Raw genomic sequence first — 26477 nt, forward strand, 5'->3', positions numbered from 1 at the left:
TGAATACGTGCGGAATCAGCGCCTGCGACTCTCTCTGTGGGCTGCCCACTACAGTTGCGACTGCGGCAGCGAGCAACCGACAGCGCGCGACAGCGACATATAGACAACCCAACCCGTTCTCCAGCAATCCAGATTGGGAAGTTGGTCGCATTACCATTGTCCCAAGTTCTTATACCGACATTCCCCATCTTAACTCCCTTCCCACTCCAGGTTTTCCCTCTGGGCAGACCGCGCCCATCAACATCTAATCTCTGCATCGGACCGGATTATATCCCGGACCTCGACCATCTCGCCCCCCTCTCCTTCACAATGGCCTCCGTTACTTCCAGGTCCCCCAACGGGTCATCGCCCTACGACTTCGATTCCGCCGCCGAGACCGACGAGTCGTGGCAGTACATCGACTACAATGCCGCTGGTTCTACGCCCTCCTCCATTGGCTTCCTTTCTGACCCTGCCAGCGGCAGCTTGAGCAGCTTCGCCGTTATTGGCAATGTTCCTGGCAACACCCCGTCGCCCTCGGCTGCGTCGCCGCTCCTCTTGGGTGAGATGGACCATTCGGCCTTCTTCCCTAGCAATGCATCCTTCCCTGCGCAGTCGGACACTGTCGGCTCTGATATGTTCTCAACGGCGGCGACAGCGGCGACAACGGATGGCGGGTTCGCCTCAGTCCCTGGATTTATGACACCCCAGCAATACCTATTCCCACAGCAGGACCCGGCCCAATTCTCGCCGCAGGAGCTGAATGGTATGCTGGTGACTCGGACGGTGTCCCGTTCGTCACAGGGTGCTGATGATCAAGCAGACATTGTGCCATTGATGAATGCCTTCCAAGCCGATATGTTCCCGGTGACATCAGAGGGCCAGACTCAAGTCCCTCAAGTTGACCTAAATATTCCTCAGCCTTTCCAGGCCGACGCCAACGTGCCGCCATGGAACCCTACTAACCCGCGAGGAACCGATGCCAACATGTTCATCATGGATGACTTCGGCAGCTCGTCACCCCAGAGCATGCAGTCGCACAGTACCTCGTCTCCCGGTTCCAGACCCAGCCCTGGCGGTAGTAGGTCACCACCCACGCAGATACGCAGGGTCAAGGTTGGAAAGGTAGAGAAGAAGAAGGTGGAACAGTCGGGCAAGTTCGTCATCATGACCCCGACGTCCATCTCTGCCCACGCCGGCAGGCCCAACCCATTCGAGTGCTTCGAGGCCATGCGGACGAGTCAGCGAGGACGAAAGGGTCCCTTGGCGAACGCCACCAAGGAGAACGCACTTCAGGTTCGACGACTGGGTGCCTGCTTCTGCTGTCACAGTCGCAAAGTCAAGTGTGACAAGGAGCGACCCTGCAAGAGCTGCAAGAAACTCATGGTTGCCGTCCCCCAGGTCGTCTGCTGGCAGTTTGGAGATTTCGTGCCCATTCTGTTCCCAGACTTCATCCGCGGCCACTTTCGCAAGGAGGAGATGTCCAAGTTCATGTCTGAGAACATTGAAGGCTTCGTGGTGAATGGCGTGGAGCAGTCTTGCTCCGTCGAGCTGTTCTCAGGTTCGCGCTTCTCGACTGTACTAGCCGTTGACGCCAAGTTTTTCACCCCTGCGACTTGTGACGTTGTACAGCACTGGCATATGAACGTGGGACCAGGTCGGGCGGACCTCCAGTCCAATGGATCCGCCGCCATCGGAATCCAATTTGAGACGAGTGCCCAGCGAGATAGCCTCAAGAAGCGGACCAGGAAGTACATCCAAGATACCATTGCGGAGCCTACTTTTGCGATCCAAGTCACCGAATCCATCCGCCATACACTCCTGCCTAGGAAAGTTCTTGAGATCGTCAAGGACTTTGCGGAAGAGACCGAATCCCTCATGGTCAAGCGAGCGCTGTCCATTCACTGCATGCATTACATCATGACCAGACATCTCTGCCTCACTGGGCAGACCATTGACTCACTCGGGGCCACTGGCCTGGTCCCCCAGAACGTCAACCGGCTCACTTCCCGAGTCCTGGGTCGACAGATCAAGTCCATCATTGACGAGATGATGATGCGGGAGATGGTACAGCTGTTCGAGCTCTTCTCTAAGTCTCTCAAGCCCAAGTCTCGGCGCGAATGGGCACCCTGCCTTGCCGCGTTCCTGACCCTCTGCCTCTTCATGGAGACCGTCGAGACGGCTGCCGACATTTTTGTATTGTCCCAGAACGAGATCGGGGTGAGAAACGGGTCTCGCCCTGAGTACGACAGAAGCGTCGCACTCAACACATGCAAGGAGGTCGAGAACATGCCGTTCAAGCAGTTCGCGTGGCAGTTCCACCAAGTCTATCAGACGCACATCAAGGAACCTAATGCCAAGAGCTTCAACCCACTGGTCCAACCCGCTGAGCGGGGCGAACTTGATGCGCCGGCGGCCAAACTGGCGGCGCGGTTAGGAGAACTTCTCTACGGCGAGGATTGTAAGTATAACCGTAAGACATGAGGGAGACATGAGGGAGACACGAATACTAATCGGGCTACAGGGCTTGACGTACAAACCCAATCCGAGAACGAGATTCTCCAGGATAGGGCACAACACCCGTACCCGATGAACCCAGAATATTTGTACACTGGCCGCCTCGTGGCCAGGTTCCTCAGGTCGTTCCTTGATGATAAATGGATTTGGGGGGAGTGGGCGTGAGAGAATTGCGTACCGGAATGAGACATCATTAGGCGGTTGGACGTACGAGGCAACGGTTTGTAACGACTTATGGCGCAAGTTAGGTATGGATCGGCGGCGAATTTGGATACCCTTGACAGGTAGGATGACAATGTTACGAAGAACACATATTTTATTCTGGAACGGCGAGCTTTTTGTGGATACATCTCAAGTATAGATATTTACGGATTTAAGATATGTTTGACCGATTTTAGTCCTGATTGTCATATTATTTTCAATGACGCCAGGGTGGAGCGGACAGGTTGTCTAGACCTTTGTGTTTTTCTCCCACTCGAACGAATAAAACAAGTTGACACGCATGCGCATTGAAAACGCGAGGTGTAGGCATTTCGTGGGTGCCGCCAGAGCGGACTTTGTGCATGTGTATATATCTGCGCAGACATTCCGACTCCGAGGAACACTTGTGCCATCGGAGTTAAGGATGATCGGGGCAAGGATGCTATGCCCCTGTTGCAAGATGATGCGGCATCACATGTGAAGGGGTCGAGGCCGTTTCCGCAGCAGCGACATACCACACAGTGCCGACAGGTGTTGTGCTTCGCATGATGGCGTATTGGCGGGCAGCTGAACAACGCGACGGTTTCCGACTCAAATGTCAATCGGAACCATGCGAACCACATGCGGAGCACTGCTCCGGTTCGGCGATGCCTTCTGCCATGTCACCAAGACGCATTGGAATGCCGAAGCGAGAAAATCCCTGTGGTGTTTGTGGCTGCCACTGAAGACAGAAGCAAAAGGGTGTTGTCAAGTGTGGAAGAAGGAGAACTTTGCAGAAATTTATAGCGGCGCCGGGAGGCTGGTGACAGGTGACACAGGTGGCATCCCACGTGACACGAACCAACAACCGTGCCTATTTCTCAGCAGTGGATCACGGCTAGTCTTGCCTCTCCTTTTCTCTTCTTCACACATTTTCCGCACGGCTAATCAACCGACAACGAAATCATCTACTTGGTTTTCGGTCAAATGCGTGCCAGAGCAACGGAGTCCCTGCCAAGTCGTGTTACATCGTCTTCTACGGCGAGATGCAGCCTGTCTCGCTGATCCGCGCAGGGCCCCCTACATGCCGCGTCCCCAGGACCTCTCAGCTTAGTACCTGACTACCGGCCGTTTGTCGGCAATTGACCACTGGGGCCGTCTCTAAAGAACCTTGTGCGCCCTTAAACCCGTCGGCCCCTGGCGTGTTGTGCAGGTGCGAGCTATGTTGAGAAGACGACGTCGCTCTCGTGTCTGATCCTGTAGCACTCAGCATGCCTTGTTCCCTTGTTGCCTTGTGGGACGGGATGGGCTTATTCTCGTGGACCTTTGGGCAACCCGCCGAGTGGCTGGGCTCGTACGTGACGGGCGGGAGGCCGTCTTGTTCATGCCCCTGGCCGAAGTCACTCTCAATTGTGTCGTTGAGTTTAGTCGCCCGGACCCGAGGAACAGGACTACGGAACCGATGCTGCGTGCTCAAGATACACATAGAGGTAGTGTGCGTGTTACCGCACCGTTGATTAACTGAACGGCCTCTTTGAGAGTCTCTGGATGGGCTGTAGCTCTTGGCCGGCGCTTCGACGAACGCTTCGGCGTTTCGGCGCATCTCGCAGGCCCGAAACTCTGTTGCCTTTGTATCGCACCTCTTGTTACAGTTCGCCCTGAATTTCAAGCGCTCGATTCGTCCACCACGCTGACGGGGCCGAAAGCACAAGTAAGACACAGCCAGCTTCCATCTGAGGCTGACATTGTTGGTCAATGGCACAAACAGTTCGGCGGTGCAACTCACCTGTCACAATGACCGACTTCCCTCATCCTATGAGGCGTGTTGTTACTTCATCCTATTCTGGCCCAACTATGCGGCCAGGCGTCTTTGAAGTCGGCGACTTGCAGCAATGGCAGCGGTTGCTATTCACACACCGAGCTGACGACGACATCCTACGAAGCGGACCACTCTGAGCAACGCCGGGTCGGATAAGTTCTGTAATCAGTAGCATTTGTGACGCCGTAAGGCATGCGAAGCCACTATCACCATCCCTCAATGTTGATCGCACAGCTGTGCCCTCGTTTCGGGTTCGGACGCTGACAGCAGATTTGTGAACGATGTTCAAAGTATAAAGGCTTGAAGTGTCCTCGGAGAAGATCCAAACTCCCCAAGCCTCTACAACACAACCGGTTGAAACCCTTCTCCTTCACAGTCTACTCGCTCTGCAAGATCGTCAACATATTGAACTTGAAACCCTCTCGAAGCTTTAACAACCATCTACCCTGCTTCTTCATTTCTTTCTCCGAGAGATTCTCGATTCATCCAAGTCATGGACGCCTTCACCCGCCACCCTGTCTGCGCTACCAAGGACTCTGGGAGCAGCAGCGCTACGACGGGATCCGACCCTGGGAACAATGGCCCTAAAAAGGACTTCCCTATCGATCCAAGTAAGTCTCTGATCCTCCCCACCTAGCAAGGAGTGCCCTTCCGAAATGAAGTGGAACCAACCCTGTCGTGTATCTTCTTTCACCCGCAGTGGCATGTGCCGCCACAGGAACGGTGACTCCCCGATTGGAGTATTGCTGACGCGTCTTCAAGCTTATGGAAAGTAAAAGTTCACTGTCGGACAAATTCCACGCACCCTGCACCACAAGTTCAGGTAGGGTGCTGACGGGCTATCGATGGAGATGAGAGGAGGGAAAGAGGGTAGAGAAATATGTGGAAGGAGAGTAGAGTAGAGGGGACGGTTCGCTTCAACGCGACGGAAAGGAGAAAATTTGATAGAGAGGAGGATGGAAGGAAGGGATAGAACATTGTCAGGTTTATTTGCGCTTAGATAGTCTAAAATTGAAAACTGGCCGTTTCTCTAACCATCCGCAATGTGCTTCCTCGGTTGCCTTGTGCGAATCTCACATCCCGAGAAAGGGTGACGTTGTCGTTGGTGCCTTTTCTAACGTGTGATAGCACTTGAATGGTTTGCTACGGGCGGGCGGAGGTGGAATCAGGGAAGAACATTGAAGGAAATAAATTGTGTCTTTTGCGAGAGGGGACATGTACGAATGTGGAGTTGAACATGACTGCGAGCATCAGTGCAGGAAGCAACGAGCGAATGTTGGGAGCACACAAGATGCTGTTGTTCCAAGTCACACCGGGTAAAGTCGGAGCTATCGATGACTGACTTATTTGACATGAATGGATGAATGCACAAGAGGAAGATGGGTTGCGGAGGAGGCATTTTTGCGAGCGTGTTACTAAATTGGGCAACCTGGGTATGGATATGCGAGATGCCAGCTGTTGATATCGCCTCTTCTAAGGCTCCAATGGGTGCTTAAAAGTGTCCCAGTACTCTCAAAAGTAGGTAGGAAGGAGGGAATGCAAGTGATTGTACAGTTAGTTGGATGTTGCTTGTGCGTTGTTACGACACATTGTACCTTCCACTGCTAGACATGCCTGGCGGTCGCCCTCCTGACATTCGGCTCCAGGTCGACCATGCGAAAAGCACCAACCCACTCACGAATTATAAGATTTGATTTGATTTATCCTCGAACCTCCTAAAGAATGACTTGAGACTCTGATACTCGCTCCTTTGTTGGACTCACTGCTACAAGTTTCTTGCTACCTCGATCGCATGCGGAGAAGCTCGTGTACCACTCAACTAGCAAACAACTTCGACCTTGCCTCTGATTTAACACCGTGTATTGATCGAAGGAATTCGATCCCTTCAACCTCAACCTAGTGCCAACACCTAAGCAAGGGACTTTCACCGACGAGCACGAGACCTCGACCTCCACATTCCGTACGTTCCCGAACGCAGCATGCCCGACGGCCACCGATCCCTCGAGGCGAACAGATTGGAAATAGTCCTCATTGCGGCGGGAATTTTGGTTCTGGTATCAGTCTTGGGAATTTTGATTCTCTTGGGTGTTGGTCTCAGGCCTCCCGCGGCAGCCCAGGATACCGAGAATGGACAACGCTGGACGGCCTGGGGAGGCGCATACAACGAGCCACAAGACCGTGGACCGATAGAACCCTACCATGACTGCGACAATACATTCATCAGCAGCGTTCGACGCGGGAGTCGGTCCCTGGCGGAAGAATTCAAGCAGGAGCTAAGAAACCTGCACTTCAGTTTCACTTCCCCTGGGCAGCAGCAAAACGACTCCAGCATCTCTGATCAGCTACAAAGGTTCAGCATGGACAGTACACTGGTCCCATCAGGGGATAGCTCTGACCAAGACACTGCCTGTGGCAGTTGTTGCGAGTTGATTGACTCTCCCCTGTCGGCAACGGGACGGGAGGATGAGTTAGGTGGACCACGAATGAGAATCAGCCGGACCGCGGAAAATGCGACGAGCAGTGACTTAGAGGCCCAGCATTGAGATGGCCCCGAGCAGCCGGGCTGCAGAGGACCCATGGAACCGTGTAATTATCACGGTGGATGTCCAGGATATCCTGATAGAGGGACTTGGGATGTTGTACATGATACCTCTATTGAATCTGAGAATCGTCCTACTCTGACACTGGCTCATCTGGAGGCCTGCGGCGCAGCCTCGTTGTTTCGCCTTCTAACTCTTCGCCATCCTGCATACCGTTGTTCATACAGCGAAAGTCTTCCTTGTCCCCGTCATATCCGCCACCCTTCAATAATCCAATTTATGCCTGTCTCTTCAGGTCTCGCGCAGCCTGCTTGAGGCTGAAGTTGCACTCCTCGTAGGCTCGTCCAGCACCGAATCCGACGCCGACAAATGCGGGCCACGCCCTTCGCTTGAACAAAAGGACAGAGAAAACAACACCGAATCCAAGGCCGAGGGTCGACTTGACGAGGAGGTTGGAGAGGCAGCGGTCCCACTAGACATCAATTAGCGTCTCCTTCAGCTTGCCGTGCACTGCGTATTCCGTGGTTCGATCAATACCTTCTCGTTGAGTAGCGACTCGCTGAGGGGCCGGGAAATGGCGCTCGGGGGAGTGCGAGTGACGGGAGCTTCAGCCATTGTGGGTGTACTGGACATGGGCGCGTTAGTTCCAATGGCGCAATCCGAGAGTGACGGGAGGAATTGGCATACGTGGAGGCGGAAATCGGATGGGAGAGCGAGAGATGGAGCTACGGCGAGCTTGACTTCGGATAGGCGTGATGTCAAGCTTCACGAGGAATAATCGGCAGAGCCACTGTTGAACGTCCGAAGGCGGTGAGGTGGGGCGTCCGGGAGTGGACTAGCGCTACGGCAGAATATTGGAAATTTTGGCCGTCGCTGCGAAAAGTCGTGGGGCGCATTGCAGACTCAAGACTAAAAGACATCCCGTCTGTTATTTCTTTCAGCGACACATTTTCGGAAGGATTTGGCCGCTATGGATGTGACCATGGCGGATGATTCTATTGAGGAGATCCCCCAGCATGAGGTAAGTGATAATGATGGCGCAGTCCTCCCGCAGCAAGGCTTACACGTGACAGGATAAGACGGATCTCATCAAGACTGTGAGAGGTCTCGACCAGTCTGGCCCGGGAGCAAACGGAGAAAATCTTGAAAAATTATGGAAGAAATTGGTCGCGTCAGCGGATGGCCAATTTCACGCGGCAGAGGAAAGTAGCCTAAGATGGTTGCTGAAGTCGATGAACGGCTCATCAAAGGAAGCTGAGACAATGAGGAGATGGCCTCTGACCTGGACAATCCTGGAATGCGTCTTCCAACGAATCCCACTCTTCTCGCTAGCCAAGTCTTTGGCCGACCGACGATTTATTGCGGTGCTTCAGCAGACATTGAAGGATATTTCCCAGCCTTCCACGGATTCGCCTTCAGCAACGTCAACAAAGAGAAAGAGATCCGTGGCAAAGGGTTATGCTCTTGAAGAACTGAAGGACTCTGAGGGTTGCCTAATGGCTGGTGATGCCGTCTTTCATGCCCTCAAGCGCTTGCTGGGCAGACTCGATTCTACAGCCACACAGTCGTCTCACGATAGGATCGGCGCTGAACACATCCGGTCTCTGTTTTGTTCCACAGCGGCCGAAGCTGCGGCGTTGGTCTCTCTGGCGCTCTCGCTGTGCGATGTAGCCTTGACTGGCGACAGCTTTGACCACGCCGAAGGACGAGAGACTTGGGTTGACACTGTTTCATCCATCTGGGACCTTCATCTTCAAGGTGGCAGCGACGCTCTGGAGGTCGCTACTCATTTGTTCAGCCCCTCGGCAGCAATTATTAGCAAACTGGAAAGAATTTCGGAGACACAAGATTTCAGTATTCGCGAGTCGCTTCGGATAAAGTGGTCGGCGGATATTCAGAAGTTCATGTACCGCAATTTGATACGTCCTGCCCGCGCCTTGTTCATCACCCGACAGGATTTCGAAGTCGTCACCACAATCCTCGAAGTCTCGAAGATAAATATCAGCGTTACCGCACCTGCGCTGTACTTCCTCACATCTGGCGTCACGGACTATCTTGGTGAAGGGAGACTACGGAAAGGAAACGGAGATTGGATGAAGCGGGTGTTTAAAGCAGTCGAAACCTCGATTCGGGAACGGGACGACCGGGACAATCTCATCCAGACCATTCTGGGACGGGCCGCTCAGCAGACCATGCCTGTCGATAACGACGACCTTCGGGCTGTTTGTCGCGAGTATGCCCTGCACAAAGACAGCACTAACTGGCGTCTCGTGGCTGACATTTCAACCTGCGATCCCGATGTTTTCCAACTGTCCGAAGACGGCGCAAGTCTGCTCAAGGAAGTGTGCGAGCGGAGCACAGTGGCAAATCTTACTGAGGCCGAGGCTGAGGCGGTGTCGAGGGTAATTGGGGCTATCGTTCAAGGATTCCGAACTGGGCGAGATTTCCCCAATTTCTTGAAACTGTGGTTCCAGCAGCTCTGCAAGGTCGAGAAGCAAAAGTCCAAACCAGCTTCACCCTGGCTCCTTGTTGGGGCCAATCAATACGGCAAAGACGACTTCAATGCTTTGATTGAAAAGGAGATGTCCTCACAACAGCTCATTGAGGTCCTCAAGTGGGCTGAAACCGAGACGTCTCATTCCAGAGCTCTCTGCCTTTTCCTGAATTCTATTGCTCAAGGAATTCGGACTGAGACGTACAGTGATGCTGTCGGCAACAGATTTTTCGACTTGGTCAGTCAAGTGTCAAAATCTTCATCAAACTTGACGGCACTCAAGTGGGGTGTTGTATCGAAGACGCTGTCTTGGGTTGTCCCCGTCGATAGGCTCAAAATATGGAAGGCTGTCAAGAAGCAGTTGTCTAAGATTCTGACTGACGCGCCCATTGCCTCCCGAGAAACTTTCGAAGCTTTCAAGTGTTGTTGCCAGGCTTGGACCTCCATGAGCCCGGATGACGAGCATGTCAATGAACCCACCAAACTAGTTGATGACTTCACAGCCCGATTGGCCCTGGAATTGATCACCTCGAGTGCCATGGAAGACAAGGATGTGACTTCATATCTTGAGCCCGGTGCAGAACCTGGGTATCTGGAAGAAGCAGCTCTCCAGCACTACCTGGCCTGGTTCTTGCGTGGTTCTAGCCGCCTTAATCGATTGCTTTACGGCAGCAAGGGGGCCTTTCCAAAGGCGTTGGAGAATACACTGGAGGTCTCCAATGGTCAGATTGGACAGATCAAAGAAATATGGGGAAGCCTGCTTAGCAACGAGAACAATTTGAACGACGCCAAAGTCATCGGCGACCTTATTGATCGCTTGGCAAAGGCGCTAGAGGAAGACGGGAAGGAAAAGCGCTGGCCCGCCGAGGGCAGCCAGACGTGGATTCGGGCGTTGAGTGCCATCCCAACAGATGCCTTTACCCGCCCGCAGCGAGAGCGCATCATGTCACTTCTGAACAAGCACCGAGCGAATACCAAAAAGCGGGTGCCCGTGGAGGGATGGAAGTTGATTCTAGGCCTCTCAACAAAACTCACAGGCCGACCAACCTTTTACGAGGAGATGCGATTCTCCGACAACGTCGAAGTGGCGGATGCGATGTCGGATCTTTCTTCTTCAACCTCAACCGATGATGGAACTTTGAGCGACTTGATCGAGGCCTTCTTTTCAATGGCTTCAGCTACGATACGACAAATGGCGGACCATATTGAGGACCGAAGTCTCAAGTACTTTGAGGAGAGCCGGGAATTCATCTCAGACTGTGACAATGCTGGGGACTTGTCCCCTTTCCGTCTAATGCTGCTCAAAGCGTTAGCTGTCGAGGCAACGAAATCACCGAATTTCAGAAGCCATCCTAACTTGGCTTCGCTCCCGGAGAGTGCGAAGGAGATGTTGGGAAGATGTGTCATGACTGCTACTGGGTACTTTATGACAGAGAAGAAGGCGTATGAAGGTCACAACGTGATTGCGGACCTTCGACTTCTGGCTGCAGTAAATGCTGCCGAGGCGCTCGATTCCCTGATTGAAGTATCAAAATTAAAGCAATCCGATGTTCGAAAGGCCGAGAAGCGAAGCCACTCAGCCATGGTTGCTGGCGATATACGAGGTTGGAAGATGCAGACATTCCTCAGGACATACTTCTCTTCGCTGATGGAAGAGGCTCGGCCAACGACCTTCCATAGCCTGGATGACCTGCCTTCAAAGTTCCGAGAGCCCCTCCTCACGAGCAATGTCGCATCTATCACTCGAGATATGGAAACAGCTACCAAAGTACTATACCTGCAAGATCTAGTGGCAGCATTCGTCGAGGGTTCTGATACAAATGGCCAAGCATCGGCCATCCAAACGGTCGTGAACCAATTGATAGGTAAGAAGAGTCTGCCCACAAACCCCTCGACTTCTAGCTTACAAGAAATAGAATGCTCCGACTTGGAAGGCAAAGGCGACACCTTTGGGCTAGCCAATGTGCATGGCGAGTTGACCTCGGCGCTCCTGTCGGTGAAGATACCGTCCGTCTCTACCCGAATCTGCAGGATCCTCTACACGATTCTCGAAAAGAAGCCACAGTCCATGACCCAGTGGAACGTTGAGTTCACTCTCAGCACTGTCTGTGATCTTAGCTCGCCCGAGAAGGCCAGTCAAGCATCTGTACCGTACGCGTGGTTGTGCAAGCTCGTCGAGGCCATCATCAAGAAACACAGACTCCGACTTGAGGGTCATCACCACCTGCTCTTGACAACAATGCAAGCCCTCCTGCGCAACCTGGTCGTCAGCCAAGGTGTCTCTGACGTGAAAGAGCAACCAATCCAGGAGTCCAAAGCACACCTCTACGCGCGACTCGTCACACTTATCTGCGAACCGACTGCTAGCGCTGTCTCACGCTCCCAGCACCAGAACGCCCTGGACTCAGCAACAGATGCGGCCAAGCGTTCTGCTGGACGAGATATGTACCTGGTGCTGATGCAGTATGTCAAGCTACAGCTAGAGGCGGATGTGCCCCGGCTGGTGAGGGAGGCACTGGAGCCGGCCATGAACTCTGTGTTTGATATTACGCCACCCGAAGTAAGGAAGATTTTGAACGATGGCATGGATGGGAGCGGGCGTGCGATTCTGCGGGAAATGTACAAGAGGTATACCAAGTTTGGGAAGTGGAGTGGCGTGTAAGCCTCTACGATATAGATGTAGACAGGATAGGAATACCCAATGGCGGAGAACCATGGAAAATAGACTGGATTTGAGCAAAGGTATTAAATATTTACGTTATCTTGAAATTAAGCAACGACCCATTCTTTGGGAGGAGAGCATCAAGCACTCTGTTTCTTGTATGTACTGGGATGACCGTGCTTCTTGCCAAACTTCCTGATCTTGCCATGGATGTCAGGCTGGACGAAGATCCAGACGATCTGGACGAGCCATGCACCGAGGAAGTCCAGCACCCAATTGTTGCGGAACGAACCGCCCATGACACCCCACTTCATCAACGTTCCGAGGAAGGCCACAGTGACAAAGTAATCTCCATTCTCGAGGCCCTTGATGGCGTTCCTGGCAACAACTTCAGGCTCCTGCTTAGTGTCAGTCTCCTCGATGATATTTGTGATTTCCGGCTTGGTGAGGTTCTCTTGGATATAGCCGGGAGAGAGGATCGTGCCCGGGTAAACGACATGGACCTTGACATTCTGAGGGTACATCATGACTTCCTGGGAAATGGTATCGGCAAGGCCACGGATGGCCCACTTGCCCGGGGCGTAGGGAGCGTATCCAGGGATGGAATAAAAGGCGACGACGCTCGATGTCATAATAAGGTGCTTCGGTTGCTTCTCAATGGGGGCTTCAGGTGCGAGCCACTCGCGGAGGATGGCGTGTGACATTTCGGCGGTACCATAGAAGTTGATGTCCATTTGATGGCGCAGTGAGGACATGTCCATATCGACAAAGAGCTCTGGGAACGAGGCGCCAGCGATGCACCATACGATATCGGGGGAACGGCCTCCGTTCCAGGCGATGGCTTCGGCGATGAGGGGGCCGGCATAGTCGGCTTTGGAGACGTCGGCGGAGATGTAGTGGAAGCGCTGGGTACTGGGGTTCTTGGCGGCGGCCTGGAGATTGATCTGATCAGCAAGGAACGACAAGAGAGGTGAGTGGCATGGGGCGGAGACGGACCTTGACGGCGGTGACGGCGCTCTCGAGCTTGCCGACGTTGCGGGAGACGAGGATGATGTTGGCGCCCTTGGCGGCGAGCTGCTGGGCAACGTTGAGGCCCATGCCTTCCGAGGCACCGGTGATCAGGACGGTCTAGAGATGTCCATTAGCGACGAAGTTCTCACAGGAGAGTTGGCGGGGTGTCTCTCGAGGTCGATGCGGACCAGCGTCATCTGGGGATAGGGAGTGGACGCACCTTGCCGTCAACGGGCATCTGGTTACCACCGAAGAAACCCATGATTACAGAGCCAAAGACGAGGGTTGCAAGTGCAATAGCAAGAAGAGACAAACTGGTCTGCCACGTCAATTCCATGGTGGGAGCAAGATGGAGGGTAAGCATGACCGAGGGGAGGATGGTCAAGGATTAAATTAATTCAGAGGCGCTGCCCCCCGGAAGTTACCGCACCACCGCCCGCAAGGGAACTAGTGATGGCGTGTCGTCCCCTGCAAGAGCTGGTTGCAGCATCACTACGTAGGTCTGACAGCCGTTGAGGGCATGCAACATTTCAAGGCAATAGAAACCCCCTCCCCTTGCTTTTAGTGATTATTTTATTTAATTATACTTAATTCTCGTATTTTGGACAAGATGCAGACATTGCAGAAACCACATCCAACATGGTGCTGTCCAATTGGATGATATCACATGCGGTCAGCACACAAACTGGAGCGGGACGTAAGCTCAGTCTCAGGGGGTCGCGGACGCTGAAGTATAGTGGTTGGCTGGCAGACCTGGCTCTGATATTGGGGGGGATGGGGACCTGCTGGCTTACTATGCAGGTGCCTCACATGATCACTGTTTATATAACTGAAAAAGTCACCGAAAAAAGATCCCAGGTCTATCACTTAAAGGGGTAAATTCTTCTATTCGCCAATCTGAAATTCAAGCCGTGGGGTTATGAAGCTGTGCGGCAGAGAGTTGCTCGTTCCAAGCCAGTGTGAAATACAGTGGCCCTAGATAAAGCGCACTGTAACACCGCCTAATCACGGTCACCAGCACGCCTAAGACGCAAGGCGACCACCATGAACTACAACAAATCATAGCGACCACGGCTCTCACCCAACCACGCAGCTTCAAACCCAAGGCGAAGCTTCCATCTGTTCGCTTATTCGGACGAGACTGGCCATGTCACACAACTGAACCTGATCGTGAGGCGACAAAAGTCCCCAGCGTGTCGCGTGAAACCGTCATGAGGAAATCCCTGCGTCCTCAATAAGCGTCGTATCACTGCCGTCATGTCCGCCAAAGATGAGGGTAACCGGTTGACGGTTCCCAAATTCGCGTCTTTCAAGACCAAGGAGGCCCCTGGGGAGCTAAAGGCGCCGAGGTTCTCCTCCTTTAAGCCAAAGGACCCCGAGAAACCCACCGAGAGCGCCAGTGCTGCAGACGACGGGAATGATCGAGACGCGAGACGGAAAAGGGCACGTCTGTCTGAAAACTGGCACTCCGATAGCCAACGCCACCGCCATCACTCCAGAAGCCATCGCCACGACTCTCATCATCGGCCAAAAGAACACTCCAAACCCTCCAGTCGATCAGAGACGCCAGTTCGGCAGGGACCAAATGTCAAACCTACACGGGAGGAAGACACCACCTCCAAGCTCTATTTCATTGACACCAAGGGCGATCCCTTAATAGTCAAATACGGTGGTATCGACAAGTCTCATATACCCTCTTATTACCGCTATGGATACGGCAGAGTCCTTGGGACTACAGGCCGCCTTGTGATACATCGCGAGGGGGCCAGAGACCAATTCAGTCTCCGCATGCCTGGCGAGGGGACGTCGGCTTTCAAGGATAGAGATGGCCTCCGCTCCAAGACTTGGAGAGTCACCTCGAATCCCAGAAGGATCCGGAGGCAAGAGGTAGAGGCGAAGTCCGATGACGACGAGGACTTCCTGCCCTTAAGGACATCCAAGAAACGGAAGCATGGTCCAGCCGACCCTGAATCCTCAGAAGATGACCAACAACCCACTTACCGGTCAATTGAAGGCAAGGCAAAGCCACGTCAGTTCTCGGATAGCGACCTGGACTCCGACTCCGAATCGGCTGCCGAAATGTTCAACGCGGACCAGAGCAACCCACTCAAGTGGAAGTCGATCCAGCTTTCACGTCAAGTCAAGGACCACCCAGAAGATATCGATGCTTGGTTAGAGCTTGCAAATCATCAAGATGCCCTCTTGAGAGCAGGTGAAGACATCGATCACAAGGCCTTGGAAGGCGAGGTGCATAGTTATGCTGAGATCAAGCTTTCTATGCTCGAGTCTGCTTTGTCGAACGTGTCGGATCCCCAAGACCGGCTGCGCGTACTGGTGCCTCTGATGCACGAGGGAATCAAGGTGTGGACTAGCAAGGCTGCCTCAAAAAAGTGGACAGAGCTGCTTAAAGACGAGGATAAGAGCTTTACACTCTGGAAGACACACCTTAACTTTGCCATGTCCAATATTACGACCTTTCACTATGATGACATCAAGAGGATGCACCTTGACCGGCTTCATCAAACTATCCGACGGCCCGAATCGGACGGTATGGAGGAGAAGTTTAGTGAACTCGTCTACATTTTCCTGAGAGCTACTAGGTTCATTCATGATTCGGGATACAAGGAGCTTGCCGTAGCTGCATGGCAAGCTGTTTTGGAACTCAACATTTTCCGGCCCGCTGAGGTGGAAGGGTATGACCAGGCCCTGGCTGAGTTCCGCGACTTCTGGGAGAGCGAGGTCCCAAGGATCGGAGAGGTTGATGCTCAGGGCTGGGCTAGGTTCGTGGAAGCTGGTGGCATAGGTGATCCGCCAGAGCCGCTTGAGGATGGAGGTGATCTCAGAAGCCAATCTAGAGACGACTACAAAGTCTGGGCGAGCATCGAGCATAACCGAGCTGAGAAAGCCAAGATCCCGGCAAGGACCATGGATGAGGGCACTGAAGATGACCCGTTCAGAGTAGTGATGTTCTCTGATATTGAGCAACTACTCTTCGTTATCCCCCGTAGTGTTCTGGCAGAGTTGGTACCGCAACTTCTCGATGCATTCTTGGTGTTCATGCGGTTACCACCAGCCTTTAAGTCTGGTGAGTGGGCAGAAGGCGCATATCACGACCAGTTCTTGGCGGGGCCAGCCCCTGGAAGTGAGTTGCTGACAGTCGAGAAACCTACTGGGATTGACGGCCTCTCTGAGGAAATCAAACGGAAGCCACCTTCATTCGACCAAGAGGGGCTCCACGCTGCGTCTTCGCTGGATGTGTTGTTTGCCGGAACTAATTGGTTCACTTATATGTCTCAGAGCATCAAAAATAGCGAGCCTGAATTGGGACTTGTGATTAATGCCACGAGGCAACTTGTTCATGCAGCCAGGATTGAGGGTCTAGGCGAGTATTATCTGGGGCTGTGCTCAATTAAGGACTGCGCCGGCGTCAAGAAACAAGCCAAGGCGCTCCTCAAGCAATATCCCACTAACCTTAGCCTGTATGGTGCTTACGCCCTGGCCGAGTTTTCGAACAACAACCATGGGGTTGCTACCAAAGTTCTTGCTTCTGCTACTGAGCTTGCATCGGTAAGCAACAAATCTCCACTGGAGCTGACTGTACTAATTTTGGTGATAGAAGTTACCAAGTTCGAGTGCGTTCTTGCTCTGGCGAATTTGGTCCTGGATGGAACTTGAGCTTGGGCACAAAAACGTAGCCATCAGGAGACTATGTTCGTCAGTGGACGAAGTGTTGAGGTCCAAGCCAGAGGATGTCGAAGTTTCACAAACAATGGTGCTCAAGGCGCAGCAAACCTTCTCTTCCAACTTGGCTCACTCGCTTATCACTGGAAACCTCGATGACGCCTCTATCTATGCCGAGTGCCTTGCTCTATTGGCCTACCTAAGAGCGGACGGTTGCACGGAACCTTCCTCGGCCGCGCAAGGTAATATTTCAGCTGCGATGGAGACCATCCATTCTCAATCTGCGGAATTCAAGTCGCGAGGATATGAATCATCTAAAGCCCATGAAAAAAACCTGCAGTTTGCCGCAAGGATTTTGTATCTCAACGCCACTCGAGGGTAAGTCTCCGAACATGGATTTGGTAGTGGGACGAGCTAACAGACGAAAGGCCTTTTCGGAGAGCGTACATGCTTGAGCAGCTGGGCAAGTTCATAGCGTTCTTTCCTCGTAACACCATCTTCCTGTCTCTTTTCGAGTGGGCTGATGCTAGTCTTCGTGTGGTTGACGAGGTACGGACACTGCTTCATGAAACGGTCCTCGTGCCGGGGCAAGACTGTGTGAGCAGCAGATTGTTTGCCATACAGCACGAGATACAACGAGGAAATGTGAACACGACAAAGGCGGCGTTTGAGCATGCAGTTACAAGCGACGTGTGCAAATCCAGCGTACCGGTGTGGGTTTTATTCATCAAGTTTTGTGGTTTGCAGAGGGAGCTCCGGGCCAAAGCAAAGGACATCTTGTTCCGAGCACTAAGACACTGTCCGTGGTCGAAGGACGTCATGATGGAGGCGTTTTACACGCTGAGCCGGGACATGGAGTCCACAGAGCTCAGGGGTGTGTTTGATACCATGACGACCAAGGGTCTCAGGGTTCATGTGGATATGGAAGAGTTTCTAGACAAGAGACGGAAGGAGAGGCGAGGGAAGAAGGATCTGGCATGATGGAAATCCATGTTAGAGTACATGTTCCATTCTTTGATAAAATTTTAATAACAAGCCAGTTCTATCGGTAATTCTTTCTAGGTTTTAGAGCCCGATTTCCTCAAGTTCCAAGTTCAGAATCGCTCTCCCTGATGGAAGTAGTAACACTTGACGGGCAATATGCGGTGAGCGGGGAAAGCCCCCTGTTAGTGATCAGAGGGGTGGATCTTGGCGGTTTGAAAGGTATGACAATGGAGAAGACGACAAGGGAGTCAAGACAAAACGATGTGGGTAACTAGAGGGAGAGCTGGAGCGGCGATGGAGGGGCACTGGGCACTGGGCTTGGTGGGGTAGAGCACGCACAGCCGCGCATGTCCAGCTGAACTACCCTGGAGGTGAGATGTTTTAAAACAGATTTGTATGAATATGGACTCTACAATGTAATAAGGCAATTCTGGTGGCTGGCCTGGTTCACATCATAGTCGGTTACTGGCGGTGTCGGGCATCTAGACTAATGGGGTTCTATTTATATCGTGGGATGATGCACCTGGGAATGCAAGGACAGGGAGGCAGGCACGCTTGGCTGGCTGGTGCTCTTGCCAAATACTTAGCTGAGGATTAGTTGGCTACCACGTACGTCGGCTGTGTCACTGCAGCTGGGAGGGAACAACTTGACACCTCCATAAACATATAAAACAGCAACATCACAAGCTTCCTCCTCTTCTTTCCTCCTCTTCTCTCCTCCCAACTCTGTCTGTGTCTTTTCCGCACCCGAGATCAACACGCAGTGCATCCATCACCCCGCCATGACTTCTCCCGTCGCCATCAACCCCTCCCAACAAGCGGGCGGCGGTGCCAGCGAAGGCGCTCGTTCGCTGACCTCAGTCAACGCAAACATCCAGAAGCGGCTCGAGAAGCTATTCCAGTCGCTTGCGGATCGGGACGATCACACGTGGAGCAATGCGCAGATTCGCTCCTTTGTCGAGACCACGCAGCGCCAGGGCCCTTCGCCCGCTCTCGACGAGCTGTTCGCCCGCGAGAACCTCACTCTCGACGCCTTCTTGGCCTGGATGAAGTCTCGCCAGAGCGCTGCCACCACGCCGCCAAAACCCGAGGATCTCTCGTGGCCACTGTCCAGCTACTTCATCAGCTCCAGCCACAACACCTACTTGACGGGCAACCAGCTGTCTAGTGACAGCTCCACCAAGCCCTACACGGACACCCTGCTGCGAGGCGGCCGTTGCATCGAGATTGATGTCTGGGATGGCGACGAGTCTGATGCGGAGGGCACAAGTAGCAGCAGCAGTAGCAGTAGTGATGAGGAGAATGGCAGAGGTAGGAAGCTCAAGGCTACCAAGAAGCGCGGCACCTTCAACATCCTCAAGGAGAAGCTTCAAAGGTCCAGCATCCACGACAAGAAAGAGGGCTCTACTACCACTGCTACTCTTCCAACTAGCGGCAGTCCTGCTCCTACTGCTCCTGTGTCTGGAGAACCTGAAGTTGCTATCGTCGAGCCCCGCGTCCTCCACGGCTATACCCTCACCAAGGAGGTGACTTTTCGGGCTGTCTGCATTGCCATCCGCGACAGTGCCTTTACTGCCAGTGAGCTACCTGTCATCGTCTCGCTCGAGGTTCATTGCGGCCCCGAGCAGCAGCTCGCCATGGTTCGTATCATGAAGGAGGTCTGGGCTGGTCTTCTCACCCCAGAGCCTAGTGAAGACCCTACCGCCCTGCCCAGTCCAGATGAGCTTCGTCGGAAACTCATTATCAAGGTCAAGTATGTGGCCCCAGGCGCTTCCGCTGCCACGACTGAAGATACCGATGAAGACGACCGGGCTCCCGTAAAACTGCCCGCTGGCAGCAAGCAGAGCAAGAACGCGAAGCCCGCAAAAATCATCCAGGAGCTGAGCAAGATGGGTACTTACTCGCGCGGCGTCAGCTTCAAGACGCTCTCGCAGCCCGAGGCTGAAATGCCCACGCACATCTTTTCCCTCTCTGAGAAGAAGGTCCAAGATGTGCACGAGAAGCAGGCTCACGAGCTCTTCAACCATAACCGCCACTTCTTCATGCGGACATACCCCTGGGGATTGCGAATTGGATCTTCCAACCTCGACCCGGCACTGTTTTGGCGAAAGGGAATCCAGATTGTGGCCTTGAACTGGCAGAATTGGGATGAGGGCATGATGCTCAACGAGGGCATGTTTGCCGGTACCGATGGTTATGTGCTCAAGCCTCAGGGTAAGCTGTCTCTTGCTATCTCATCCACCTCTCATTGTAGGACATATCTTTGGACGTATACTAAATCGCCGCAGGCTATCGTCCTATCCGGGAACAGGATGATGCCGCCTCTAACACCATCGTCCGCAAAACGCTCCAGCTCGCCATTACCGTCCTCGCAGCGCAAAACATCCCCCTGCCCCCGGGCGACTCCTCCGCCAAGAGTTTCGAGCCCTACATCAAGATCGAGTTGCACGTCGAGGGCCCTGAAGAACTCCAGGGCGCCAAGATGCCTAACAATGGCCACGAGCGCGAGGGTGAGTACAAAGTCCGCTCTCAAACCCACCGCGGCTGCGACCCGGATCTTGGTGCCGAGCGCCTCGCGTTCCCCAGCGTGCCCCACGTCGTCGATGAGCTCTCTTGGGTTCGCTTCACTATCCGAGATGACGAAATTGTTCGTGATGACCTCGCTGCTTGGGCTTGTGTGCGACTGGACCGTCTGGGACATGGCTACCGTTTCGTTCACCTGCTTGATTGCGAGGGCCGCCTGACGAATGGCGCCCTGTTTATCAAGATTGAGAAGAGCCTGATTTGAGAGGGAGTCACGGCTAGGTTTGGACGACGACAATGATGCCGACGATGATGACGTAGTATTTTGTTGGATAGAGTGAGATTGAGATTGGCAGCGAGATGTAACAGGGATACAGATTTGTCACATTTCAAGTATGGCATAAATGTCACAAGGAATATTCAAACAGCATCGCATCACGAGCGGGAGGATGGGTGAATTGGAGCACATATATCTTAACTACCGACAAGGCAGAAGAATCCCATTATTAATGATACAAAGCCGCTAGAGTGTTCATAATCATCACTGCATCACAACTAGTAGTCGTTGTTGTCGTTGTCCCGACCGCCCTGCTTCTTGATCTTGTTGTCGATGAAGTCGCCGGCCTTGTCCATGACCTTGCCCATGAGGCCACCGCTCCTCTCATTGTCGTTGTCACGACCTGAGGAGCCGTAACTGTCGGAGCCGCCGTAGCCGCCAGAGGTCTTGTTGCTGGAGTCATACGAGTCATCGTTGTTGCCGGAGCCGTAGCTGCCGGAAGAAGTCTTGTTTCCGGAGCCATACGAGTCGTCATTGTCACGGCCCGAGGAGCCGTAGCTGTCTGAGGTCTTGTTGCTAGAGCCATACGAGTCATCGTTGTTGCCGGAGCCGTAGCTGCCGGATGAAGTCTTGTTGCTGGAGCCATACGAGTCGTCGTTGCCGGATCCATAGCTGCCAGAGGAAGTCTTGTTGCTGGAGCCGTACGAGTCGTCGTCGTCATTGCGGCTGGAGCTGGTGTTGCCGTAGCCGCCGGACGAAGACTTGTTGCCGGAGCCGTAGGTGTCGTTGTCATTGTCGTTGTCACGACCGCTGGAACCGTAGCCACCAGAGGTGTTGCTGGATCCGTAGGTGTCATTGTCGCCAGTGCGGCGGCTGGACGAGTCGTTGTCCCGACCCGACGACCCATAGGAGTCGGAGTTGTCGCGACCGCTGGAGCCATAAGAGCTGGTGGTGTTGTCGTTGTCGTTGTCATTACGGCTGGAGCCATAGGAATCGTTCTTGGACGTTCCATAGGAGTCGTTGTTGTCGTTGTCACGACCGCCGGAGCCGTACGAGTCGGAGTTGTCGTTGTCACGGCGGTTGGACGAGCCCTGAAGAAGTACGTGTTAGTGCGTGGGACGACATGTGTAGAGAGTAGAAACACGTACGTAGCTGTCGTTGCCGCTGTTGCCGTAGCTGGACTCGTCGTTGTCACGGTAAGACATGTTGAAGAATGGAATAAGACCACGGGTATTGAAGTGGGAGTAGGAAGCTAGTGTGGATGGGATTGAAGTATGAGTATGGTGAAGATGACTGGGAGAGGGGGAATGACGACTGTTTAATATATCACGGCTGGGAGAGTGGTTCAGATGCCCTCACTCCCCCTCGCCGTCCGAGTGTGGACCTCTTGGACCAACAGTTCGGCTTCCTGATGGCACGCCCTCACCCACACGGCTGGACGGTCCCTCCAGAATGACGTGCCACGGTGTCATGGGAATGGAAATGGCATCGGGCATGGCTTGCGATGCGAGCTGAAGCAAGCTTGCGACAGGCGGGTGTATAAGTGGGAACATGCATGGCATCAGCGGCACCACTGACCAGCGATCCCAACCAAGCTTTTCCCAAGGATGCTAGCCTCGTAGGCGGTCGACAGGGCCGTAGCCAGAGCCTGTTAGACCCGGAGCACGCCTTAGCTTGTGCGTGGGTGGTCCTGGAGCCGGCCAACCATGGCGATGGCGTCCCACACGGCGGCGCGGGTCATGGTCTCGGCCGCACCGTCGTGGGGTTGTGGAGTCGTGGAGGAAGTATGTACAGTATGTACTCGCTACACCAGAGGGATATGCGAGAGTACATTGGCCTGTATGTATGAATACAGAACTGGACAATATTGCACAGCGGCCTCCTCCCTCGTGTCATCACCGTCGTCCCGCTTGTCGTGTCGTCCCGCCTGCCATGCCGCAAAAAACCGGTTGGCGACTCGCTGGTTCCTTGGTTCGATTGACGTACATACATATGTACCTGGCGGATTTATCCGGTACGACATTGACGATTGTCAAACCTTGCTCACAGCTCGACATCGTCATCCGCAATCGTGTCTGTCCATCTCGGTCGCCGCAATTGGCCCGATTGTGACGACATGGAGGGAGGTGAGGTGACACCAACGTCGTCATCTCGACGGCCCTCGGATCAGCAAGGAGTGAGCACAGCAAACACAAGCACAAAGAGAGCTTCCTTGGATAGCGGGGTAAACCTCATCCTCCTCCTCCTCTCTTCCTCCTCGCTCCCTGCCTCTAGCCTAGCCATCTCCGGCTGTCTCTCGCCGTCCCTCACTTGACCGGACGATCTGCCTGAGAGGTGCATTAGCGGTGATCTAGGCCACACTAACCGGGACTGCTCGCCCACTCGCCCAGCTTGACAGGGTATGTATGGGTCTCGGCCCCGGTGTGAACCCGGACGAGCTGATCGCGGTGGGCTGTGCCAGCTGTGAGTACACGCCAGCTGTCCAGAACCAGAATGAAGCTATTGATTGAACTGGAGCGACCATCCCAGAATCCCAGACCGTGGCACAAAGACCCTGTGCCGCTGAGATGAGATGGGGGCCATGCTCGGGATATTGCAGCAGTCCAACTTTTGCCAAGTCTTATCCGCAGCTTCAACGCAGACCGGTATAATGGTAGAGCCACCATGACAGCTCTTGCAGCCTCGTTTCTTGGAAACAAACACCTCTTGTTCGGTTTCGGATCGACGGGAGAACCTTGGTCGATGCCAATTGCCATGCCTATCCCATCTAGCTGCATGGCCTTTGCTCCTCCAGCCATGTCTGAGATCCTGCTTGTACCGCCCCTCTTCACACCACCCACAACCCGTCCCGTGATAGTACAGATGCAGATGGCTGGGCACAGAGCACCACGAGGCAGTGCCTGATGCCATGCCATGCTTGCTTTGTCTTCTCGGGGACGGACAATCCCGAATTCCCACAAGTGCCGGCCCCATGTCCATCCTACTTCTCTCTTCTCCATTCCATCCGCGTCTTTTCCTTCAGAGGAATCGTAGCAGACCACCGGCGTCTTGCGTTAGGCCACCCCCAAAACTCCGCTTCCGCAGCACGATATTATACTGTACATAGACTAGATCCTCGAGAAATCCCCAACCTTGCCCGTGCACTTGTTCCAGACGCGTGGATGCGCATGCACCCAGTCCCAGCCATCATCTGGGTTTACCGCTATGCCCGGAGTGACCGGCCAGTCCACCAGCTACACGTCCTCTCAAGATCTGCTCCTTGCTAGGCGGTATCCACGGGCTTGCAGAAAACTAGTCTCTTACACCGACACGCTGGCGGCATTTAAGATTCCATCGACGGCAATTGGGGGAGTTGTGACGCCCGTCAGCCCTTGCGTCAGCCGTGAGCTTGTACGAATGTGACATGGTTTAAGAGAAGGTAGCACAATGGTAACTGCCGCAGGGCCGAGGTGACCCCACAACCTATGCAGTTTGACAAAAGAAATACTGGTCTTCTCATAGTCCCGTCTAAACAGACGAAGCTAAGAAGACTCCGAAACTGACGAATCTGCGAGGCGGGAGACGACGTAATCGAAGAGGTGATGATCCGCCACGGTGATGCCCCAGCTTGTCAAGTTCTTTATGAACTAGCTCCGGCCATGGTAGACCATACGCCGCGATTCTGTGGCATCGTTTCGTAAATGACATGCACGAGGCCCCGACTTTCGGTACTACAAGTTCATAGCCGGCTTGTCCTGTCGGCACCAAGAGCTCCGCTCATCATGGCCGGCTGGTTCCCTCCCGAGAACACCAGGTCTCGACCCCCGTGGGTACCCCACCAAGCAACCCCGATAGCTGCTCGTTCCACATCCATTTCACCGCTCACTAGGATTTCCAAGAGCCGGTTCTTGACAGGCTCCCGTAGTGCCGGATCGGCTATTTCGTACATGGCTTGTGCAGCAATGGTAAGCCATTCCTCTAGCAAAGGAAGCGGGAGAAACGGCAAAGAGTCGACCAGCGCAAGGGTCAGCGAGCTTTGCTGAGAGAGAGGCTCTTCTTCTTGCTCAGAAGAGGCTGCCTGTGACACCGCATCTGGCTTGGGAGGAATGGGGGTTGTTGATGCCGCCGTAGTATAGGACCGGAGCATCTCCAGCAGGGTCTCCGAAAATTGAGGTTCCATTTCCGCGATGGGGAAAGGTGGCGATACAATTTGCATGACTGTTTTGAAGGCCACTCGGAACTGACGGGGCGAGATCTGTTGCGGGAACGATTCGAAGAGCTTGATAACGTAAAACGGCGTTATTTGGATCGTGAGCGCGCTATGTTGGGGACAGGACAGGGTCGATAGAACTGCACTATGAGCAGACTCGAAAAGCTCTATCATAGATGAGGTCATCGCTCCCTCATGAGACATGTACGCTGTTGCAGGCTTGATGATGAGTGTCTCGCAAGCTGCGGTTGGCAGCGTCAGAGGAAGATGCTCTGCTAGGTTTAGGTAGAATAGGTCCAAGACTCCCTGAAGATATGATGTGAAGACAGGAGCATTCTCCGCGGGACGGATTTCATGGAGCAAGGAGGAAGCTATGACCGCGTTGCGAGATATGACATCGATGGATGTCAGGTAAGTGAAGGTGTACACTTGGAAAGCATTGTTGCCGTTCCGGGAGGAGATGAAGAAAAGGTTCCGTAGAATATGAAGCGACTTGGTGGCAATCCCGGGAGCGGCCACGTCGTTCAGCATATAAGGGTCGAGTAGACTCCGAGACACGATGGATTGCAGCATAGCGACAACTCCAAACATGAGTTTTCTTAACAGAGCCCACAGAGCCGGCCAGGTGCTGCTCAGCGTCTCAGGAGTTAATGCGGCCCCCTCAATTGCCGGATCGACCTCGCTTAGTCGGTTTCTCTGCCATGCACCTAATACTTTGCAAGTGAAGTCGAGAAGAGCATCCTGGGCCTGAAGCACGACCCTGGTGTCCGTGACCTGCTGCACGACGTACCCCGTGAGCTTGGCCAGAGGGCCCATATTTGCCATAATCGGGCGCTTGTCCAGTTCTTGGAGCTGACGGAACGAGGGCGTCATAGGGGACCAGGCCAGTTGATGGCTGGGGGACTCGGCGACTTCGGCACCAATGTCTGCAAGGAACTGTCCTTGGCAAAAGCCCTCCTCTGCCGTAATCGCCCATACGGCCAGCGGCAACAGCGCGTTGCAGTTGATCAGACTTCTGTGGTAGTCGGAGATCAACGGAAAAGCGAAGTTGAGGGCCATGACGATGGAGGCTCCGGCCACAGGGCCATCCGCGAGCTGGGTCTCCAGCGCCAAGTTTGCCGCGGTGACAACTGCTCCCTCCAAGGTATTCCTCAGGCTTCGCGATAGTGATCGTCTTTCGTCCCCCTCCATGCCCATAAGCACTCCGGTAAGGACAAGAAGATGCTGCCACCGCCTCGACCGATCGTCGGCGCCCTTCGCCACGGCTCGGGCCCATTCCTCGCAGCCCAGTCCGCCTCCTTCGCGGTCATCACCGCCCTCTCTCCACGCGACCTCGTAGTTATGTATGCGTGTGGCGGCGGTGTTGTAAACGCTCATGATCCGGATCGAGTTTCGAACCCCGCCGTGCTGGTGCCATACTGCCGGCGCAGTCAGGAGCTGCGACGTGAGGACGCCGAGATTCAGCGGGTTGGAGAGCTCGGTGAGGAGGTGGACGGTCGAGCCGAGGATCTGCTCCGTCTTGGAGGCATCGTGAGGGTCTTGGTAGTGCCGCAGCACGGTATTGAGGTGTCTGTTATCGCGATTCATTTGCTGCGACAATGCGATGGATGCGACCGTGTTG

The 26477-nt window shown here is 54.0% G+C and overlaps 12 protein-coding genes across 12 annotated transcripts; 6 read left to right on the forward strand and 6 right to left on the reverse strand.

The window, feature by feature from the left end:
* Positions 1–309: 309 nt before the first annotated feature.
* Positions 310–2661, forward strand: BGZ61DRAFT_338111 (uncharacterized protein; the record flags this gene model as incomplete). Its single annotated transcript, XM_046239096.1, has 2 exons — positions 310–2440; positions 2504–2661. 2 exons carry the CDS (start codon positions 310–312, stop codon positions 2659–2661), a joined length of 2289 nt encoding a protein of 762 aa, XP_046112818.1.
* A 1120-nt stretch (positions 2662–3781) lies between these two features.
* On the reverse strand, positions 3782–4279 carry BGZ61DRAFT_471399 (uncharacterized protein; the record flags this gene model as incomplete). Its single annotated transcript, XM_046248209.1, has 1 exon — positions 3782–4279. One exon carries the CDS (start codon positions 4277–4279, stop codon positions 3782–3784), a length of 498 nt encoding a protein of 165 aa, XP_046112819.1.
* A 2195-nt stretch (positions 4280–6474) lies between these two features.
* BGZ61DRAFT_471400 (uncharacterized protein) lies at positions 6475–7038 on the forward strand (the record flags this gene model as incomplete). The annotated part of the gene is made up of 1 exon (XM_046248210.1): positions 6475–7038. One exon carries the CDS (start codon positions 6475–6477, stop codon positions 7036–7038), a length of 564 nt encoding a protein of 187 aa, XP_046112820.1.
* A 92-nt stretch (positions 7039–7130) lies between these two features.
* On the reverse strand, positions 7131–7790 carry BGZ61DRAFT_439463 (uncharacterized protein). The gene is made up of 3 exons (XM_046244365.1): positions 7723–7790; positions 7573–7660; positions 7131–7507 (listed from the first exon to the last, which is right to left on the reverse strand). Exons 2-3 carry the CDS (start codon positions 7648–7650, stop codon positions 7313–7315), a joined length of 273 nt encoding a protein of 90 aa, XP_046112821.1. The 5' UTR covers positions 7651–7660; positions 7723–7790; the 3' UTR covers positions 7131–7312.
* A 149-nt stretch (positions 7791–7939) lies between these two features.
* On the forward strand, positions 7940–12274 carry BGZ61DRAFT_408776 (Urb2/Npa2 family-domain-containing protein). Its single transcript, XM_046243199.1, has 3 exons — positions 7940–8056; positions 8109–11394; positions 11446–12274. Exons 1-3 carry the CDS (start codon positions 8006–8008, stop codon positions 12189–12191), a joined length of 4083 nt encoding a protein of 1360 aa, XP_046112822.1. The 5' UTR covers positions 7940–8005; the 3' UTR covers positions 12192–12274.
* Positions 12275–12331: 57 nt separating this feature from the next.
* On the reverse strand, positions 12332–13539 carry BGZ61DRAFT_471402 (uncharacterized protein; the record flags this gene model as incomplete). Its single annotated transcript, XM_046248211.1, has 3 exons — positions 12332–13123; positions 13188–13319; positions 13423–13539. 3 exons carry the CDS (start codon positions 13537–13539, stop codon positions 12332–12334), a joined length of 1041 nt encoding a protein of 346 aa, XP_046112823.1.
* A 712-nt stretch (positions 13540–14251) lies between these two features.
* On the forward strand, positions 14252–17935 carry BGZ61DRAFT_378859 (NRDE-2, necessary for RNA interference-domain-containing protein). The gene is made up of 3 exons (XM_046242598.1): positions 14252–16769; positions 16819–17261; positions 17312–17935. Exons 1-3 carry the CDS (start codon positions 14460–14462, stop codon positions 17862–17864), a joined length of 3306 nt encoding a protein of 1101 aa, XP_046112824.1. The 5' UTR covers positions 14252–14459; the 3' UTR covers positions 17865–17935.
* Positions 17936–18464: 529 nt separating this feature from the next.
* On the forward strand, positions 18465–20886 carry BGZ61DRAFT_378861 (PLC-like phosphodiesterase). The gene is made up of 2 exons (XM_046242599.1): positions 18465–20081; positions 20156–20886. Exons 1-2 carry the CDS (start codon positions 18650–18652, stop codon positions 20653–20655), a joined length of 1932 nt encoding a protein of 643 aa, XP_046112825.1. The 5' UTR covers positions 18465–18649; the 3' UTR covers positions 20656–20886.
* Positions 20887–20945: 59 nt separating this feature from the next.
* Positions 20946–21872, reverse strand: BGZ61DRAFT_471405 (uncharacterized protein; the record flags this gene model as incomplete). Its single annotated transcript, XM_046248212.1, has 2 exons — positions 20946–21758; positions 21816–21872. The coding sequence occupies 2 exons, from the start codon at positions 21870–21872 to the stop codon at positions 20946–20948; spliced, it is 870 nt and encodes a 289-aa protein (XP_046112826.1).
* Positions 21873–22373: 501 nt separating this feature from the next.
* BGZ61DRAFT_471406 (uncharacterized protein) lies at positions 22374–22981 on the forward strand (the record flags this gene model as incomplete). The annotated part of the gene is made up of 4 exons (XM_046248213.1): positions 22374–22451; positions 22481–22506; positions 22543–22638; positions 22717–22981. The coding sequence occupies 4 exons, from the start codon at positions 22374–22376 to the stop codon at positions 22979–22981; spliced, it is 465 nt and encodes a 154-aa protein (XP_046112827.1).
* Positions 22916–24026, reverse strand: BGZ61DRAFT_26925 (uncharacterized protein). Its single transcript, XM_046238393.1, has one exon. It carries the CDS (start codon positions 23664–23666, stop codon positions 23028–23030), a length of 639 nt encoding a protein of 212 aa, XP_046112828.1. The 5' UTR covers positions 23667–24026; the 3' UTR covers positions 22916–23027.
* Positions 24027–24385: 359 nt separating this feature from the next.
* On the reverse strand, positions 24386–26443 carry BGZ61DRAFT_526063 (uncharacterized protein; the record flags this gene model as incomplete). The annotated part of the gene is made up of 1 exon (XM_046252887.1): positions 24386–26443. The coding sequence occupies one exon, from the start codon at positions 26441–26443 to the stop codon at positions 24386–24388; it is 2058 nt and encodes a 685-aa protein (XP_046112829.1).
* Positions 26444–26477: the final 34 nt, after the last annotated feature.

The sequence above is a fragment of the Ilyonectria robusta genome, assembly GCF_021365365.1.
Source record: "Ilyonectria robusta strain PMI_751 chromosome Unknown BGZ61scaffold_1, whole genome shotgun sequence".
Classification (NCBI taxonomy): Eukaryota; Fungi; Ascomycota; class Sordariomycetes; order Hypocreales; family Nectriaceae; genus Ilyonectria; species Ilyonectria robusta.

Coding starts and splice junctions, on each gene's coding strand:
- BGZ61DRAFT_439463 (XM_046244365.1), bottom strand. CDS start 7,650: ATGGCTGAAGCTCCCGTCACTCGCACTCCCCCGAGCGCCATTTCCCGG. Junction 7,508..7,572: donor AGTCGCTACTCAACGAGAAG/GTATTGATCGAA, acceptor ATTGATGTCTAG/TGGGACCGCTGCCTCTCCAA.
- BGZ61DRAFT_408776 (XM_046243199.1), top strand. CDS start 8,006: ATGGATGTGACCATGGCGGATGATTCTATTGAGGAGATCCCCCAGCAT. Junction 8,057..8,108: donor AGGAGATCCCCCAGCATGAG/GTAAGTGATAAT, acceptor TACACGTGACAG/GATAAGACGGATCTCATCAA. Junction 11,395..11,445: donor GGTCGTGAACCAATTGATAG/GTAAGAAGAGTC, acceptor TACAAGAAATAG/AATGCTCCGACTTGGAAGGC.
- BGZ61DRAFT_378859 (XM_046242598.1), top strand. CDS start 14,460: ATGTCCGCCAAAGATGAGGGTAACCGGTTGACGGTTCCCAAATTCGCG. Junction 16,770..16,818: donor CTGCTACTGAGCTTGCATCG/GTAAGCAACAAA, acceptor TTTTGGTGATAG/AAGTTACCAAGTTCGAGTGC. Junction 17,262..17,311: donor TATCTCAACGCCACTCGAGG/GTAAGTCTCCGA, acceptor AACAGACGAAAG/GCCTTTTCGGAGAGCGTACA.
- BGZ61DRAFT_378861 (XM_046242599.1), top strand. CDS start 18,650: ATGACTTCTCCCGTCGCCATCAACCCCTCCCAACAAGCGGGCGGCGGT. Junction 20,082..20,155: donor TTATGTGCTCAAGCCTCAGG/GTAAGCTGTCTC, acceptor AAATCGCCGCAG/GCTATCGTCCTATCCGGGAA.
- BGZ61DRAFT_26925 (XM_046238393.1), bottom strand. CDS start 23,666: ATGGAGAAGAGAGAAGTAGGATGGACATGGGGCCGGCACTTGTGGGAA.